At 42.4% G+C, this 19,947-nt stretch overlaps 1 protein-coding gene across 1 annotated transcript; it reads right to left on the bottom strand.

The window, feature by feature from the left end:
• Window positions 1-1,377: 1,377 nt before the first annotated feature.
• LOC138902605 (uncharacterized) lies at window positions 1,378-1,944 on the bottom strand. The gene has a single exon (XM_070190489.1). The coding sequence runs from the start codon at window positions 1,942-1,944 to the stop codon at window positions 1,378-1,380; it is 567 nt and encodes a 188-aa protein (XP_070046590.1).
• Window positions 1,945-19,947: the final 18,003 nt, after the last annotated feature.

Below are 19,947 nucleotides of genomic sequence, written 5' to 3'. Positions count from 1 at the left end.
GCGGCCGCATAATGGATCTGCGATCGTGAATCTAACCGCATAACTGGCCCTTCAGCAAAACCAACACCTCAATGCCTTCTTCAACCCAAAAAGTCTGTACTAAGGCGAGCAAGCTCGCCGCGAAGATTAACTACTACATCCTTACTTATTACCCGACCTCGGCACCACAAAACTAGAATCCCTTGGCAAAATTTTATAGGGCCTTACAAGCGTTTAGCCTTATACAATGATGGAGGCAATGCTTAGCCTCATGTAATGTAATGGAGACAGTTCTTACTCTCATGCAAGGAAAGGCAATGCTTAGCCTTATGCAATGATGGAGGCATTGCTTAGCCTCATGCAAGGGAAGGTAGCGTTTAGCCTTATGCAATGATAGAGGCAATGCTTAGCCTCATGCAATGTAATGGAGACAGTGCTTAGTCTCATACAAGGAAAGGCAGTGCTTAGCCTTATAGAGTGATGAGGGTAGTGTTTATCCTTATACAATGAATGGAGACAGTGCTTAGTCTCATGCAATGTAATGCAGACAGTGCTTAGTCTCATGCAAGGAAAGGCAGTGCTTAGCTTCATGCAGTGATGAGGGCAGTGTTTAGCCTCATGCAGAATGGAGACAGTGCTTAGTCTCATGCAATGTAATGGAGATAGTGCTTAGTCTCATGCAAAGAAAGGCAATGCTTAGCCTTATGCAGTGATGAGGGCATGTTTAGCCCTATACAGGAAGAGCAACGATTAAATGTGAAAGGGAAAAATAATTTTTATCTTGACGCATTTGTGTTTGTCGACTTCTGTTGGTGTGAAGATAGTGATCTTGTTGTATATATTTGCGGACATGTTTGTTATGTCCCTTGTTCCTGCGTCCAAAGACAAATCATGAGTTTCAGGGAGAAGGTTGGTTCGTGCCTTCGATTATTCATTTCGTCTTTGCTCCTTGTCTTGAGGCCTTGTTTGAGTCACCCTGGGTAACGTTTGGCTATTACAAAATGAAATTTTTGAAAATATGCATTTGTGACAAATCATAAAAATGTAGTTGTTCAAAATATGTGATAATGCGTAAAAGCAAATAATTTTGTCGAATCGGCAATTGTGATACGCTTTTGAGACATTGCAACCTCCTCAACTCGGAATTTTGAGGACCCTCCTCAAAATTCTGCCCCAGTTTAAATGCATACTTCTGGTGATATACTTCTTGGTGATCCTTGACGTATGAAGTTTGACGAACACGAAATCTTGCCCCAGTTTCTAACCATGGGGGGGGAGGGGATGAAGATTTTATTATGATGTGACTAAACCCACAGGGCTGCCTACTTATCCCCTCTTAAACTAGAATCAGGTCACGCGTAGTTCAGGTTACATCAAATAGAAAGTGCAAACATAATCTTAAAAGTAATATCTCTTGACTGCGTCTGAATTGATAGGTTGTGGCCATATTTCTCCATCCATATTTGCAAGTATAAGCGCTCCTCCTATCAGTACTCGGTGAACTATGTAAGGGACTTGCCAGTTGGTTGAGAATTTCCCTTTTGCTTCATTCTGATGTGGGAAGATCCGTTTCAACACCAATTGACCTGGTGTGAATTGCCTCGATCTAACCTTTTTGTTGAAAGCCCTTGCCATTCTATTCTGGTAGAGTTGGCCATGACACACTGCGTTCATCCTCTTACCATCAATGAGAGCCAGTTGTTCATACTGGTTTTGTATCCATTTCGCATCACTGAGCTCGGCCTCTTGTATGATCCTTAAGGAAGGAATCTCCACTTTGGCAGGGATAATAGCTTCAATACCATAGACCAGTAGATAGGGGGTTTCCCCAGTTGACGTACAAACTATGGTGTGGTACCCAAGCAAAGCAAATGTTAGCTTCTCATGCCATTGCTTGTAGTTGTCCATCATTTTCCTCAATATCTTCTTGATGTTCTTGTTCGCGGCTTCTATAGGTCCATTCATCTGTGGCCTGTATGCTGTAGAGTTCCGATGCTTGATCTTGAATGTTTCTCACATAGCTTTCATCATATCACTTTTGCGATTGGTGGTATTATCAGTAATGATTGACTCTGGTACTCCAAATCGATAAACAATACGATCCCGGACAAAATCTGCTACGACCTTCTTAGTCACAGCCTTATAGGAAGCGGCCTCAACCCATTTTGTGAAGTAATCTATAGCCACCAAAATGAACCTGTGTCCATTTGAATCAGCATGTTCAATTGGTCCGATGACTTCCATACCCCAAGTAGAGAAAGGCCAGGGTGAACTCGTTGAATTGAGTTCGTTGGGTGGTACTCGTATCATATCAGCATGTATTTGGCATTGGTGACACTTTTGAACATATATGATACAGTCTGCCTCCATGGTCATCCAGAAATACCCCTCTCTTAATATTTTCTTGGCCAGAACGAACCCGTTCATGTGAGGTTCGCAAGTTCCGGCGTGTATTTCTTCAAGCAATCAAAATGCCTCTTTGGCATCGACACATCGCAGCAATCCTAAGTCAGAAGTCTTTCTATACAGAATTCCTCCGCTATGAAAGAAATGGTTGGCCAATCTTCAAAGTGTACATTTCTGAGTGTGCATGGCATTTTGCTGGGTATTCTCCTTTCTCCAAATATTCCTTGATATCGTGGAATCATGGTTTTCCGTCAAACTTTTCTTCAACAAGAGCACAATAAGCTGGTTGCTTACGAATCTCTATTAGGATATGATCAATGAAATTCATGTCCAGATGTTGTATAATGGAAGACAAGGTAGCTAATGCATATGCGAACTCATTCTATATCTTTGGAACATGCTTGAATTCTATTTTTGTGAACCTCTTGATCAACTCTTGTATACAATGCAGGTACGACAATATTTTATTGTTCTTGGTAGCCCATTCTCCTAGTACCTGGTGTACCAATAGATCAGAGTCTCTGATTACCAGCAACTCCTGAACATTCATGTCGATGGCCAACCTAAGTCCTAGGATGCATGCCTCATATTCTGCCATATTGTTGGTGCACGGGAACGTGAGCTTTGCGGATACCGGATAATGTTGATCGATTTCTAATACTAAAAGAGTCATGATGCCCACTCCCTTAAAGTTTGCTGCTTTGTCAAAAAATATCCTCCAACCATCATATGCTTCAGCAATATCCTCACCTACAAACGACACTTCTTCATCGGCAAAATACGTCTTCAATGGTTCGTATTCTTAGTCTACGGGGTTCTCTGCCAAATGATCGGTCAATGCTTGCCTCTTGACTTCCTTCTGAGTCACATAAATGATGTTGAACTCACTTAGCAATATTTGTTACTTTGCTAACTTATCCGTAGGCATGGGTTTATGAAAGATGTATTTCAGCGGATCCATCCTTGATATGAGATATGTAGTGTACGCACATAAATAATGTCCTAACTTCTGGGCTATCCATGTCAAACCACAGCAGGTGTGCTCTAGTAAAGAATATCGGGCCTCGTAAGGTGTGAATTTCTTGCTCAGATAATATATCGCCTGCTCTTTCCTCCCGGTTTCATCATGTTTCCCCAGAACGCAACCAAAGGCTCAATCCAACATGGACAGATACAATAGCAGAGGTCTTCCTAGTTCTGGCAGGACCAACACGGGCAGTTTCGATAAGTACTCCTTGATTTTGTCAAAAGCCTTTTGACATTCTTCGATCCAGCTTGTCGCATCATCTTTCCTCAGCATCTTGAAGATCAACTCACATAGCACCATTAATTGTGCTATAAAATTGCTGATGTAATAGAGGCATCCTAGAAAACTCACCACATACTTCTTGTTCTTTGGCGGTGGCAAGTCCTGAATATCTTTGATTTTTGACGGGTCTAGCTCAATACCTTGGCGGCTGACGATGAAACCCAGCAACTTCCCAGCAGGGACCTAGAAAGCACATTTTGCAGGATTTAGCTTTAGATTGTACTTTTGAAGTCAGTTGAAAAACTTCCTCAGGTCTGCTATGTGATCTGAACTTTTCTTAGATCTGATGATAAAATCATCCACGTACACCTCTATTTCCTTGTATATCATATCGTGGAAAAGAGTCGTCATGTCCCTCATGTAGGTATCCCGAACATTATTCAAACCAAATGGCATCAGTTTGTAATAATATATCCCCTATGGTATGATAAAGGCTGTCTTTTCGGCGTCCTCCTCATCCATCCAAATCTGGTGGTATCCTGCGAAGCAATCCATAAAGGAATGGAGTTCATGTTTGGCGCAGTTGTTGATCAGTATGTGTATGTTGGGTAACGGGAAATTATCCTTAGGACTTGCTTTGTCCAGATATCGATAGTCAACACACACCTTGACTTTCCCATCTTTCATCGGAACCGGCACAATGTTGGCTAACCAAGTCGGGTATTCAACCACTTGAAGGACCTGGGCTTTGATTTGCTTGGTAACCTCCTCTTTTATCTTCAGACTCATATCTGGATTGAATCTTCTGAGCTTCTACTTTACCGGCGGATACATGGGGTTGGTAGGTAGCTTGTGAGCTACTATGGATGTGCTTAACCCAGTAATGTCGTCGTAGGACCATGCGAAAATATCCTCATATTCTGTTAGAAACCTGATGTATTCTTCCTTCTCTGGCAGTGATAGATGAATGCTTATGCGAGTTTCTTTGTCTATTTTAGAATCCCCTAAGTTAATTGCTTCAGTTTCCTCTAAGTTGGACTTTGGTTTGTTCTCAAAATTCTCTACTTCTTTGACAATTTCCTTAGGTATTATATCATCTTCCAAATCATCCGAATCACTTTCCTGATGTTGCATTGTCTCATTACATGTCACAGTCATAGGTTCTTCAGGATATGTAATAATTACGCTGTAAAGAATGTAGAAAGATAATAATAAATACGAAAAGCAATAATGCATTAATAAAGCTTAAAATTGTCAACAAGTACGACTCGATGGGTCGAGTAATTATTTGAAAACAAAACACTGAAAATGTTTTAAATGCTGAAAAACAATTTAAAAATAAGTCATGCTAATTCTGCCAGGCTACCCAGGTATTCTGCGAGCCCGGGACGGTGCAGCAGTCCAGTTCTTGAGAACGGCTCCTTCTCCCACTGTCTGAATAGTAAGTTCTTCCTCCTATTCCTCCTCTAAAATTGTTCTGCAGTCCATATCTTCCTCATTCAGAAACAACTTCCTCATACCGGCCAAAATCTCATCTTCCTCGGACCCCCAAATCATGTCAGTCTGGCGAAATGTTTGGTGCAACGGTGGTATGTGTTGTCCAGCAGATAGTAATCGGTGCTCCATGGCGGTGTCCAATCCTGTTACTCTTGCATGGTATATTCATATCCAAGCCCAAAGGTCATGCCATGATACTGTGGTTGTATGGGTTCTGTAATCCCCTGAAGCTTTCGGCCAAGACCCTTGCCTGTTTCATATCCCAACCACATCAACATTCTTTCTATCTTATTGCTCCACCATCGATCCTTCTCAATTGCGTTTACTCGCTCAATGTGGTGGTATGTTTCTCCTCCCAATTTCCTCCTATTTTTGATGACTGGCACGGTCTGGTTGGTGTAAATAGAGTTGCTTTCATCTCCATGAATGATCACCTCTTGATGATTCTACTCGAACTTCACAACCTGGTGTAGGGTAGAAGCGACTGCCCCAGTTGCGTGTATCCATGGTCGTCCCAACAACAGGTTGTAGGTGGCAGATATGTCTAGCACTTGGAATTCGACATCAAACCAGGTCAGGCCCATCTGTAGATCAAGGTTGATTTCTCCAATAGTGGCTTTCTGAGATCCATCAAAAGCTTTCACATTCATGCTCCCCATCCATATCTCATACAGGCCTTTACCTAATCTTTTTAGAGTGGTCAGTGGGCATATGTTCAGGCTCGAACCTCCATCTATCAAGACCCTAGCAATGAACTTGTCTTCAAATTGCACAGTAATATGCAATGCTTTGTTGTGGCTCAACCCTTCTGGTGGTAACTCATCTTCGTGGAAAGTAATTTTATGACTCTCCAGTACCTGTCCGACCATGTTAGCCATCTCCCCGCTAGTGATACCGGTGGGCACATAAGTTTTGCTTAACACCTTCATCAAGGCATTCTTGTGCGCGTCTGAATTTTGCAACAGTGACAAAATGGATATTTGGGCGGGAGTCTTGTTCAGGTGATCAACAACAGAGCATTCTCTCGCCTGTACCTTCCGCCAAAGATCATTAGTGCTCGTCTCAATGACAGGTGGCTTAGATGCAGCTTCTTTACTTGTTCCTCCAAGATTCTCAGGTGTATAAACTCTGCCAGTTCTAGTTATACCTTGTGCTGCACCTGTCTCTTTCATCTTGGCTTTTCCTTTCCTTCTTGCCTCCACGACATAATCCCATGGGACGGAATCAGACTTATAAAATGGTGTGGGAGCTACCATCACAGTGAAAGGCATAACTACCTCGACACCAAACGGTGCCTGGGTTTGTACCACAATTGGCGAGAGGGTGACAAGAGCTATTTTAGCAGTATCCCCCTCTCGAATAGGTCCAATGGATCTCTCCTGATCCCATTCCTCATCAGTTTCTATCACATTTACTCCCTCGCCCATATGATCTGGGAAAGGGTTATTACCGACATTTTGTGTGGCTTCCTTTGCCTGTATAATCTTGGTGTCGATTAGTGTCCGAATCTTGTCCTTTAATATGTGGCATTCTTCAATGGTATGACACTTCATGCCTGAGTGATAGGCGTAAGTTTTATTGGGGTTGATCCAATAGGAAGGGTTCTCAAAAGCAACAGCAGGAATAGGGGTGACGTAACCAGCGACCTTTAGTTTCTCATACAGTTAGGCTATGGGTTTAGTTATTGGGGTGTATTGTCTGGGAGCTTTGCAGTCAAAGTTTGGTCGTGGCTTTGGGTAGTTTTGGCGGGCGGTTAGAGGTGAATGATAATATGCCGGTTGGGTGTTATAGGCATGGTAAGTGGTGGCAGGTTATTGGTATTTGGAGGTGATGGTTGATATGTGGGTGGAGGTGTTTGGTCTGTAAGGGGGGACTTAGGGCCCTGGGCCACCATTACGGCACCAACTTCCTTCTTCTTCAAAATGCCCCCTGATGCCAAGGCTTTGTTTGTGGCTTGCAATGCCTCGAAATTAGTCACCATCCTGTTCTTGATTCCTTCTTCTATCCTTTCTTCTAACTTGATGATGTCTGAGAACTTTCGATTCTCGATAACCATCAGCCTTTCATAGTACTAGGGATCTTGAGCTCTAACAAAGAAATTATTCATTTGTTCTTCTTCGAGTGGTGGCCTTACCTTGGCAGCCTCTAATCTCCAACGAGTAGCATACTTGCTGAAGGTTTCTATCGGCTTCTTCTTGAGGTTTTGAATATAGAAAAAGTCTGGCGTGTTCTCTATATTGAACCTGAATCTGTTCATGAAATCTGATGCCATACTCATCCAATTTGCCCACTTCTTTAGATTCTGACTGATGTGCCAAGATAAGGTATCTCCTGTAAGACTTCACATGAACAGTTTCATGCGGATTTGCTCGTTCTTACCCACTCCTACAAGCTTGTCGCATTAGGTTCTCAGATGCACCTTTGGGTCACTAGTGCCATCAAATATCTCAAACTTGGGAGGTTTGTAACCCTCTGGCAGTTCTACATCTGGAAGGATACACAACTCTTTGTAGTTTAAACCTTCAGAACCTTTCCCACCTTCAATACTCTAAACTCTCGCTGTCAGTTTCTTGAGTTCTTCTGCCATGTTTCAAATGAGCAGGTCCTTCTCGGTCAGCTCAGGTATGTATGAGGTTTGTTATGGGGTATGGGGTAAGGTTTCCACGCATAACAGGTTGCCTTGATGAGTTCTTGGAACTTAGGTATATGGGTGATCATTGATTGAGGTTTTGAGGGGAATCGAGAGTATGTTGTGCTGCATTTTGAGGAGTGTGATAAGTGGTGGTTGTAAGGCCCCGTAAAATTTTGCAAAGGAAAAATAATATTTCGTAGTGCCGAACTGCGCTTACGTGTTTTGGGTTGAACTATGTACTGGAAAGTGAAGGAAAACTTTGGGCAGAAAAATGCATTTCTGCGGCCCACTATGCAGTCGCAGAATCACTCTACGGACCGCATAATGGTTGCAGAATGAAGCGGGGCCAGGCAGTTTGGGCAAAAGTCTGCGGTGCATTATGCGACTGCAGACCAGTTCTACGGTTTTTGCATTTTTATAACCCGACCCTACTTCATTAAATACACATAAAGGACCATTTTTGAGCAAAAATTCTGATGTTTTAGAGAGAAGGGAGAGTGTTTTAGAGAGAGAGGAAACCCTAGGCTAATTTTCATCAATCTTTGCTCAATTCTTGGAAGATTAACAAGGAAAACTCACAAGGTCTTCATCCTAGAGGTAAAATTCTACACCCTAACCCTCCATTTTGAATTTTGCCTAGAATTGGGTAATTGGCAAGACAATTCTTTGGTATGGGAGTTGTTATCTTGCATGCATGTGTTATCAAAGAATGTGGGAAGGTTGTGAGCTAAAAATGGAGGAGAATGGGTTTGGGAATGATAAAATCTATCACAAAAGGACCTTAAAAACATTAATGCACACCTAGTGTTTGATAATGTGCTCAAATGAGCTAGAATCATGACCATCTTCCTAATTTTGGTTCAACTTATTATATTTCTAAAATAGATCGAAGTTTCTAAGAATTTCGGAACGTTTTAAAGTTTAAAGGAAGCTCAATTGAGGTATGTTGGCTAAACCCCCTTCTTCTTAGAATCGAATCCCACGGTGTTCATGTAATTGGTATAAGTCCCACATTGATCATAAATTGGCTATTCCGAATGTGCTTCTGTTGAAGGATATATGTTCAATGTGTATTGTAAATGCTTCATCATATAACCTTATCATTATTGATGTGTTCAAAATATGGAATATGCGTTAAAAATGTTAATATTTCAAGTCAAGATCGAAATAAAGGTTGTTATGCCAAATTGTATGAAAAGCCTCAATATGCTTAAGATTCCCAAATTACTCATATCTGAATTTAATGTCTTGAATGGGAAGCCTTATTGTTGTTGACAATGATAATGATGTTTGAATGTTGAAAGGGGAACTGGAATTATGAAATATGGCCAAGTGCCAAGAATAACTTTATAATTATGGCCACTAGTGCCAATGAATTGAAAGGATGTGAAAGAGGTATGATTTGAGATGATTGACTTAAAAAGGTAATGTCTCGGGTGAGACGGCCTAGCCGACCGGGCCGTGATCGGATGCCATGCCGCACACATTGTGGTGACTATGCTGGAAATTATAATGAAATTTTGGTTATGGTTGATGTCTCAAATGAGACGACCTAGCCGATCGGGTCGTGATCGGACTCCGTGTAAGAATACAGTGGTATTGTGAATTATGGTATATCGGCACTAAAGATCACCCAACCTAATAACATGGAAATTGACTTGAAAACTTATCTGATCCTTAACTTGATGTTTTAGTATTATTTGAAGCTCTTATTGAATTCTTGATTGTTCCCCCCTTATATTATTATTCATTCTATTGAGATGGTGCTTAGTTTTACATACTAGTACTATTCGACAGTACTAACGTCCCTTTGGCCGGGGGTGCTGCATCTTCTAATGGATACAAGTGGTTCCATAGCAGGCAGTGTTGATCAGCGATAGTGGTACGTCCTCTTTCCAGCAGACTTGGTGAGCCCCACTTTATCCCGTGGTCATGTATTGTATCTTTTGTTCATTTTATTATCGCGTTTTGAGGTATAGCCGGGGCCTTGTTGCCGGCACTATCATAACACTCTTTTGTCTCTTTTAGAGGCTCCGTATACACTATGTGGGTTGTACATGGGGGCTAGAAAAGTCAAACAAGTTATGTTGTGTTTTGATCACTTGTTCCACTCAAACTATAAGAATATGTGTATTTTGAGACTTAAAAGTGAAGTAACTAATGAAATGATTTAGTATTGTGTACATGATCTCCCTACTATCTAATTAACAAAATTATGTCTTCTATTGATCATGGGTGCGTTGGGTAGAAAACGTCTAACATGCTTGCTTGACCGGGTTCACTCGGTTGGGCGCCGGTCGCGCTTTTCGAGTTGGGGCGTGACAAACTTGGTATCAGAACCTAAGGTTTTAAAGTGTCCTAGGATGTCTCGGAGCCTTGTTTAGTAGAGTCTTCCTTATCGATGTGTTGTCGACCACATCTATAAGTTGGAGGTTACTTGGATAATTAGGAATAATACCCTTCTTTGATATTCTGGATCATGCGATGAAACTGATTGTGAAACTGTTCCTCCTCTAACTCGTGCATTCCTTTAACTTTCAGTACATGGCACCTAAGAAGAGAGCAAGAACTGGCCAAGGAGTCAATGCCGCCTCAGGAGTGGCAGTTGACCCTTTATTTGATGATGCAGGTGAATATCCGAGGGGCGAGGATAATCCCCCGACTGCTACACTGCCTGATTCCACTACACCTGACCAGGCCACACCAGCTCCTGCACCTACTGAGGGTGAAACGGTTCCTCCAACTGATATTCCGGTTCCACCTCCAGCCCCAGCTTCCGGTTCTGGTATTTCTGACGGGGATCTTAGGGGAGCCATCCAGATGCTGACATGAATAGTGGCTTCTCAGGCCTAGAGATCAAATGTTGCACCCACTTCTTCTAGCCCACAAGGGGATTCTATTAGTTCTAGGGTGAATAGGTTTCTTCAGTTGGATCCTTCGGTGTTAACAGGTTCTAATCCCAATGAGGACCCACATGACTTCATTGATGAGATATATAAGACTCTCTGGGTTATGCGCACTACTGAGATGGAGGGAGTGAAGTTGGCCGCCTACCGCCTGAAAGGGGTGGCCTATTCTTGGTTTGAGCTGTGGGAAGACTCTCGGGAGGAGGGGAGCCCTTCAACGAGCTGGAGTGAGTTTGCTGACACTTTCATGGACCATTTCTTGCCTGTCGAGACTAGGGCAGCCCGTGCCACAGAGTTTGAGAACCTTAAACAAGGTAGTAAGGGTGTGTGGGAGTATCACATGGAGTTTGTGCGCCTGTCAAAATATGCTATTCACATGTTGCCGACTATGGAGGCTAGAGTGCACCATTTCGTGCAGGGTCTTAGCCCCTTGGTTATCAAAATGGGCCGCTACAGCTGCCTTTAATTCTGATATGAACTATGGGAATATGGTAGCATTTGCTCAAGCTACAGAGAACCGTAAGTTGAAGAACAGAATAGAGCGAGAGGGTAGCAGCAAGGTCCGGTCCGCGGGTAACTTTGGAGCGTCATTTGGTGGGGGAAGATCAGCTTTTAGGGGAGGGTCATCAGGGCTATCCCAATCTTTTGCTCAGTCTTCAGCCACTGCACCGTCAGCAGGGCCCAGTCAGCAGCAGGGGAGTCATTTCAGGCCCAACCAGGGTAGCAGGGGACCCCACCAGCGGGGCGGATCAGGAGAGAGATTCCAGCAACAACGGAGCCCCCCATGCCCCAGGTGTGGGAAGATGCACTTGGGGATCTGCTACATGGACCTACCCATATGTTACGGGTGCGGATTGAGGGGTCATATTCAGAGGAGTGTCATTCGTCCCGCCAGGGTACGGGCAGGGGCACATCACAACCATCTAGTTCTGCAGCTGCTACATCTTCAGCACCCCCTCCAGCTCGAGGTACTCCAGCACTAGCAGGGCGTGGTGCAACTAGGGGTGGTGCGCAGAGTTCAGGAGGACCCAGCCATTTCTATACTATGAGTGGTCTCCAGAGTGTAGAGGCTTCTCCAGATGTTGTCACAGGTATATTGACTATCCAATCTCATGATGTATTTGCTCTTATTGATCCCGGTTCCACCTTGTCCTATGTTACCCCTTATGTTGCTATGGAATTTGGGATAGAACCGGAATAGCTTCCTGAGCCGTTCTCTCTATCTACTATAGTTGGCAAGTCTATTGTGGCCGCACAGGTTTATAGGGGTTGTGTTGTCACGGTGAATGGTCGGGACACCATGGTCGATCTCATTGAATTAGGGATGGTCGATTTTGATGTAACTATGGGAATGGATTGGCTTTATTCATGTTTTGCCAAGCTCGATTGCCGAACTAGTTCTGTGAGGTTTGAATTTCCCAATGAGCCAGTTGTTGAGTGGAAGGGGGATAATGTAATGCCAAAAGGTAGGCTTATTTCTTACCTTAAGGCCACGAAGATGATTAATAAGGGGTGTATCTACCATTTGGTCTGGGTTACGGACACCGATCCTGAGGCGCCTACACTCGAGTTTGTTCCAGTTGTGAATGAATTTCTAGAGGTTTTTCCTGATGAGCTCCCTGGGATTCTGCCAGACAGGGAGATTGATTTTGGGGTTGATGTGATGCCAGGAATGCAGCCTATATCGATTCCGCCCTACAGGATAGCACCAGCAGAATTGGAGGAGCTAAAGGAACAATTGAAGGATTTGTTAGAGAAGGGTTTCATCCTACCGAGTATGTCACCATAGGGCGCACCGGTTCTCTTTGTGAGGAAGAAAGATGGATGACTGAGGATGTGTTTTGACTACCGGCAGCTCAATAAAGTCACAATAAAAAACAAATACCCATTACCAAGAATATATGATTTGTTTGATCAGTTACAAGGCGCTAGGTACTTCTCCAAAATTGATTTACGGTCCGGGTACCATTAATTGAAGATTATAGAGCAGGATGTTACGAAAACATATTTTAGGACCCGGTATGGGCACTTTGAATTTCTGGTAATGTCTTTTGGGCTAACAAATGCCCCGTCGGCTTTCATGGATCTTATGAATCGGGTTTTCAAACCTTTTCTCGATTCCTTTGTGATAGTATTCATTGACGATATTCTTGTATATTCACGAGGTCGAGAGGACCATGCCGATCATCTCAGTGCAGTTTTGCAGACTCTTCATCAGCACCAATTTTACGCGAAATTTTCAAAATGTGAATTTTGGCTCGAGTGTGTCATATTCTTGGGTCATGTTGTCTCTAGTGAAGGAATTAAGGCTGATCCTCAGAAAATTGCAACTGTGAAGAATTGGCCGAGGCCTACAACTCCAACAGAGATTCGTAGTTTCTTAGGCTTAGCTGGGTATTATAAAAATTTTGTGGAGGGGTTTTCTACTCTTGCGTCTCCGTTGACTAATTGACGCAGAAGGCAATTATGTTCCAATGGTCAGATGCTTGTGAAAAGAGCTTCCAGGAGTTGAAATTGAGATTGACTATGGCACCAGTGTTGACTCTACCAGACGGTACAGATGGGTTTGTAGTATATTGTGATGCTTCGAGAATCGGACTTGGGTGTGTATTAATGCAACATGGCAAGGTGATAACTTATGCTTCTAGGCAACTCAAGAATCATGAGAAGAACTATCCAACACATGACTTGGAACTTGCGGCAGTGGTTTCTGAATTGAAAATTTGGCGTCATTATTTGTATGGGGTCCATGTGGATGTATTCACGGACCACAAGAGTCTTCAATATATTTTCAAACAAAAGGAGCTGAATCTGAGGCAGAGAAGATGGCTTGAGTTACTTAAGGATTATGGCATTGATATTCTATATCACCCGGGGAAAGCCAATGTTGTAGCAGATGCTCTTAGCCGGAAATCTATGGGTAGTTTGGCTCACTTGGAGGCATGTCGAAGGCCGTTGGCCAGGGAGGTTCACCAGTTAGCTAGCTTGGGAGTTCGTCTTGCGGACTCTAGTGAAGAGGGGTAATTTTGTAAAATAGGGCTGAATCATTGCTTGTCGTGGATATCAAAGAGAAGCAATATGACAATCCATTGTCGGTACAACTGAAGGAGGGGATTCAAAAATATAAAACATTGGCTTTTACTCTTGGCATGGATGATGGTACACTAAGGTACCAAGGGCGGCGATGTGTTCCAAATGTAGATGGTCTCCGAGAAAGAATCATGACCGAGGCTCACATTTCTAGGTATTCCGTGCACCCAGGTTCTACGAAGATGTATCATGATCTCAAGGAAATCTATTGGTGGAGTGACATGAAAAGGAATGTGGAGGACTTTGTGGCAAGATGTCCGAATTGTCAGCAAGTGAAAGCTGAACACCAACGGCCTGGTGGGTTGGCACAGAACATAAAAATTCCAATGTGAAAGTGGGAAATGATTAATATGGATTTTGTAGTAGGATTACCATGCACTCTGCACAGGTTTGACTCAATTTAGGTGATTGTGGATCGGCTCATGAAATCAGCACACTTCTTGCCAGTTAAATCTACCGACACAACAGAATAATATGCTTAGTTGTATATCAAGGAAATAGTCAGGCTGCATGGCACTCCCGTTTCTATCATTTCCGATCGAGGGGCTCAGTTCACGGCAAAATTTGGGAAGAAATTTCAGCAAGGTTTGGGTACTCAGGTGAATCTCAGTACAACCTTTCACCCGCAGACAGACGGGCAGGTAGAGCGTACTATCTAGACGCTCGAGGATATGTTGCGCGGTTGTGTCCTAGACTTCAAAGGTAGCTGGAATGATCATTTGCCACTCATAGAATTTGCCTACAACAATAGTTATCATGCTAGCATTTAGATGGCATCGTTCGAGGCTTTATATGGAAGGAGATGTAGATCTCCCATTAGGTGGTTCGAGATTGGGGAAGCAGAGTTGATAGGTCCAGACCTCGTGCATCAGGCTATGGAAAAAGTTAAAATCATCAACGAGCGGTTGAAGACTGCTCAGAGTCGTCAGAAGTCCTATTCAGATGTATGTCTTAGGGATTTAGAGTTCAAAGAAGATGATTGGGTATTCTTGAAGGTTTCCCCCATGAAAGGTGTAATGCAATTTGGTAAGAAAGAGAAATTTAGTCCGAGGTATGTTGGACCGTACAGAATGATTCAGAGGATCGGTGAGGTAGCGTATAAGCTTGAGCTACCACCTGAGATGTCATTAGTGCACCCGCTGTTTCACGTGTCTATGTTGAAGAAAGTAGTCGGAGACCCGACACTCATTGTTCCGGTTGACACTATTGAGGTTAATGAGAAATTGACTTACGAAGAGATTCCAGTTTCTATTATTGGCAAGTCCGAAAGTTGAGAAATAAAGAAATTGCATCCGTGAAAGTGCTATGGCGAAACCAACTGGTTGAAGAGGCTACTTGGGAAGCCGAGAAAGAAATGAAGAAAAAGTATCCTTATTTGTTTGAATAGCCATGTATTTATAAAGTTGTGATTTATGAAAATTCTAAGAGTTACTTTCTATGAATTATGTATCATTTGTACAGTTGATATTAAGGGTGTTCCTTTCCTGGTAATATATTTCTTATGAGGCCACAGTTGGTGTTGTTTTATGTTATGTTACGTCGTTGGATTATGCATATGTTGTTAGAATGTGTTTCTGTGATTCTATGACAGGTGGATAGGCCCAGTTACAAGGGAGACTCTGGCAAAATTTTTGGAAATTTAGGGAGTTAGACAAATTTTGAAACTACTGGTGAGTGTGAATTAACAGTTGGGCCACATTTGATGCTAATAATAGATTTTGACCCTTATTCGAGGATGAATGATCCTAAGTGGGGGAGAATGTAAGGCCCCGTAAAATTTCGCAAAGGAAAAATAATGTTTCGTGGTGCCGAACTGCGCTTATGTGTTTGAGGGTTATAGAAATTATTCGCGGCGAGCAAGCTCGCCGCGGATCGGACTTTTTGGGTTGAACAATGCACTGAAAAGTGAAGGAAAAATTTTGGCAGAAAAATACATTTCTGCGGCCCACTATGTGGCCGCACAATCACTCTGCGGACCGCATAATGGTCGCAGAATGAAGCAGGGGCGAGGCAGTTTGGGCAAAAGTCTGCGATGCATTATGAGACCGCAGACCAGTTCTGCGGTGCATTATGCGACCGCAGAACAGGTCTGCGGGCCGCATAACTATCGCAGACCCATGCAGATTCTTCCCCAGTTTTGGGCACCAAATTGTGCGGCCGATATGCGGACCGCATATCCATTCTGCGGTCGCATATGCGACTACATACTCTGTTCTGGAGCTTCATTTTTGGGTTTTTATAACCCGACCCTACTTCGTTAAATACACACAAAGGACCATTTTTGAGCAAACATTATGATGTTTTAGAGAGAAGGGAGAGTGTTTTAGAGAGAGAGGAAACCCCAGGCTAAGTTTTATCAATCTTTGCTCAATACTTGGAAGATTAACAAGGAAAACTCACAATGTCTTCATCCTGGAGGTAAGATTCTACACCCTAATCCTCCATTTTGAATTTTGCCTAGAATTGGGTAATATGCAAGATAATTCTTGGGTATGGGAGTTGTTATCTTGCATGCATGTGTTATCAAAGAATATGGGAAAGTTGTGAGCTAAACATGGCAGAGAATGGGTTGGGGAATGATGAAATCTTTTACAAAAGGGCCTTAAAAATATTAATGCACATCTAGTGTTTGATAATGTGCTCAAATGAGCTAGAATCATGACCATCTTCCTAATTTTGATCCAGCTTGTTATATTTCTAAAATAAATCAAAGTTGCTAAGAATTCCGGAACGTTTTTAAGTTTAAAGGAAGCTCAATTGAGGTATGTTGTTAAACCCCCTTCTTCTTAGAATTGAATCCCACTGTATTCATGTAATTGGTGTAAGTCCCACATTGATCATAATAGAATTGGCTATTCCAAATGTTCTTGTGTTGAAGGATATATGTTCAATATGTATTGTAAATGCTTCATCATATCACCTTATCATTGAGGATGTGTTCAAAATATGGAATATGTGTTAAAAATGTTAAGATTTCAAGTCAAGATCGAAATAAAGGTTGTTATGCCAAATTGTATGAAAAGCCTCTATGTGCCTAAGATTCCCAAATTGCTCATATGTGAATTTAATATCTTGAATGGGAAGCCTTATTGTTGTTAACAATGATAATGATGTTTGAATGTGGAAGGGGAACTGGAATTATGAAATACAGCCAAGTGCCAAGAATGACTTTATAATTGTGGCCACTAGTTCCAATGAATTGAAAGGATGTGAAAGAAGTGTGATGTGAGATGATTGACTGAAAAGGTAATGTCTCGGGTGAGGCGGCCTAGCCGATCCGGCCGTGATAGGACACTATGCCGCACACATAGTGGTGACTGTGCTGGAAATTATAAGGAAATTATGGTTATGGTTGATGTCTCAAATGAGACGACCTAGCCGATCGGGTCGTGATTGGACTCCGTGTAAGAATACAGTGGTATTGAGAATTATGGTATATAGGCACTAAAGATCACCCAACCTAATAACATGGAAATTGACTTGAAAACTTATGTGATCCTTAACTTGATGTTTTAGTATTATTTGAAGCTCTTATTGAATTCTTGATTGTTCCCACATTGTATTATTATTCATTCTATTGAGATGGTGCTTAGTTTTACATACTAGTACTATTCGACAGTACTAACGTCCCTTTGGCCGGAGATGATGCATCTTCTAGTGGATACAAGTAGTTCCATAGCAGGCAGTGTTGATCAGCGATAGTGGTATATCCTCTTCCCAGCAGACTTGGTGAACCCCACTTCATCCCGGGGTCATATATTGTATCTTTTGTTCATATTATTATCACGTTTTGAGGTATAGCTGGAGCCTTATTGCGGGCACTATCATAACACTCTTTTGTATCTTTTAGAGGCTCCGTAGATACTATGTGGGTTGTACATGGGTGCTAGAAAAGTCAAACAAGTTATGTTGTGTTTTGATCACTTGTTCCACTCAAACTATGAGAATATGTGTATTTTGAGACTTAAAAGTGAAGTAACTAAAGAAATGATTTAGTATTATATACATGATCTCCCTACTGTCTAATTAACAAAATTATGTCTTCTTTTGATCATGGGTGCATTGGGTAGAAAGCTTCTAACAGGCTTGCTTGATCGGGTTCATTCGGTTGGGCGCCGGTTGCGCTTTCCGAGTTGGGGCATAACAGTGGTTTGCGGATATTGGGTCGGGTGATGGTGGTGTTGTTGCGTGGTTTGCACTGGTGGTGGGTTAAGGTTTTGGGGAGGTGTGGGATTATGATACTGCTGCAGTGCAGGAGGATTCAGAGCTATGGGTGGTGGATTTTGGTTTTATGTGTTCTGCGATGGTATTTGGTTCTAAGTGGTTGTGTTTTGCTAGTTGATGTCGGGAACATTTAGAGTAAGGGAAAGGTTTGCTAGATTTCGGACATGCTCAAGCTCACCCTGCAACTCCAGAATTTTCTGCTCCAAATGTAAGACCAACTCATTTTGTCCTGGCATACTTCTCCCGTCTCAGGTTTCAACATTCTCTGCTATGGTAGCATTGTCTTTTCGAATACCACTTAGATAATCCATCTTCCCTTTGCCTTTTCCTTTACCTTTTGGGTCTCTAGGTAGAGGAGGAGGTGGAGTACCTTTGGATATGGTATGGTATATTAATGATGCCAGTATGCACGAACCAACCTTTAGGAATGGGAATAATCAAAATAAATAAAAATAAAAGGAAACCAAGTCAGTAAGACGAAGTAAAAGAGTGTTTGCAATATTAAAACATGTATCACATAAGGTCATGCAATAACTCGCATCCTAACTTTGGGGACCTCATTGTCCCTGAGGTAGTCCTAAGCGAAAAATAGACTAGGAGAAAATTCATGCCAATGTTTGCTTCATTTCATTAGTGTGAAGATAAGCCAAAACAATCTTTCACTAAATCGACAATAATAATAAAGTCACTAATGGCATTAAGCCTTATTACATCAAAATCTAATCTAGAAAGCAGTAAATGACATTATCTCCTAATCTACTTGGTCCCTGAAGGAACTTCTCCATGCTTGGCTCTCTTGACCCCATCAATCATGTTCCCCAAATCTCGCATATCCAGTAGCAAGTAAGCCTTTCCCAGCTTCCCTCCTTCATTATCGTCCATGCCTTGACAATCCCAAAGCCTCTTTCTCATCTTCCCTTCTAGCTCCATCAATCCTTGCTCTAGATATTCTAACCTCTCCATCTACTTATTGGCAATATCCTTCCATTCCCTTATCGCCTCCATGTTCACTTTATGTTGTTCCAGATGCTTATGTTCACTTTATGTTGTTCCGATTCGAACACCCTTTTGCGTAGACTCTTATACTTCACATGTGCTTCAACCACCTAATCTATGATCTTATCTTTTAGATTGACTCTCGGTTTGATATCCCCGTCTATGTCGTCTTCCAACTATGAGAGATAGTAGTGCATATGAGCGGCGTGATACCTGTCTGGATCAATAGTCTCTCCTTCCACGATGATCTTTTGGTTCCACATGTGTTGCGCTTCGAACTTGAATAGGATGGCATCCTCTTTGAAATCTGCCTTATATCGAACCATGATGGAAACCCGAAGTATGACTTGTTTCCTTTCAGCTTGCCTCTTTACCCTTATAAGAGCGTAAGGGTAGATGCCTCGTAGCCCGATCAGTACTAAGTAAGTAGTTCCTTTGGATTTGATAATGAACGCACTACTAGAAAACCATTCAAACATCTAATGCACTTACTCATCTGTCAGATTGTTGAAGAAACGTTCCCAGCCTACAACATTTCCAGGTTTTGCAAACCTGTCTAGTATGAATGTCATTTTCTTTAGATGATGACTGGCTATGTAGTCATTCAGTGGCCTTCCTAGAAGCTCTTGGCAATAATCACCCCTCTGGAAGAGTTCCAGCAGCCAAACTTGTAGCAAGAGATTACAACCCTCAAAGTGTCCGGACCCATACTTGCACCGATCCAGAGCACGATACATCTCAGCTAAGATCATCGAGATGATAGTGTACTTTTGCCCCTCGATACCCTCTATTAAGGTCCTGGCGACCATGGCTAAGCGAGTATGAAATCTTCCCCCTTGCATCGGAAAGATCAACAGACCCAAGAAACAGACTATGAAAACATAAACCTGGCGGTGCACCCATCCCAAAGAGGTAATGTCTAGCCCATCATGATGAAGGCGATATGATTTGCTATGCCCATAATGCTC

The sequence above is a fragment of the Nicotiana tomentosiformis genome, chromosome 12 (genome assembly GCF_000390325.3).
Source record: "Nicotiana tomentosiformis chromosome 12, ASM39032v3, whole genome shotgun sequence".
NCBI classification, from domain to species: domain Eukaryota; kingdom Viridiplantae; phylum Streptophyta; class Magnoliopsida; order Solanales; family Solanaceae; genus Nicotiana; species Nicotiana tomentosiformis.
This window is presented reverse-complemented; position numbering and strand designations above follow the sequence as displayed.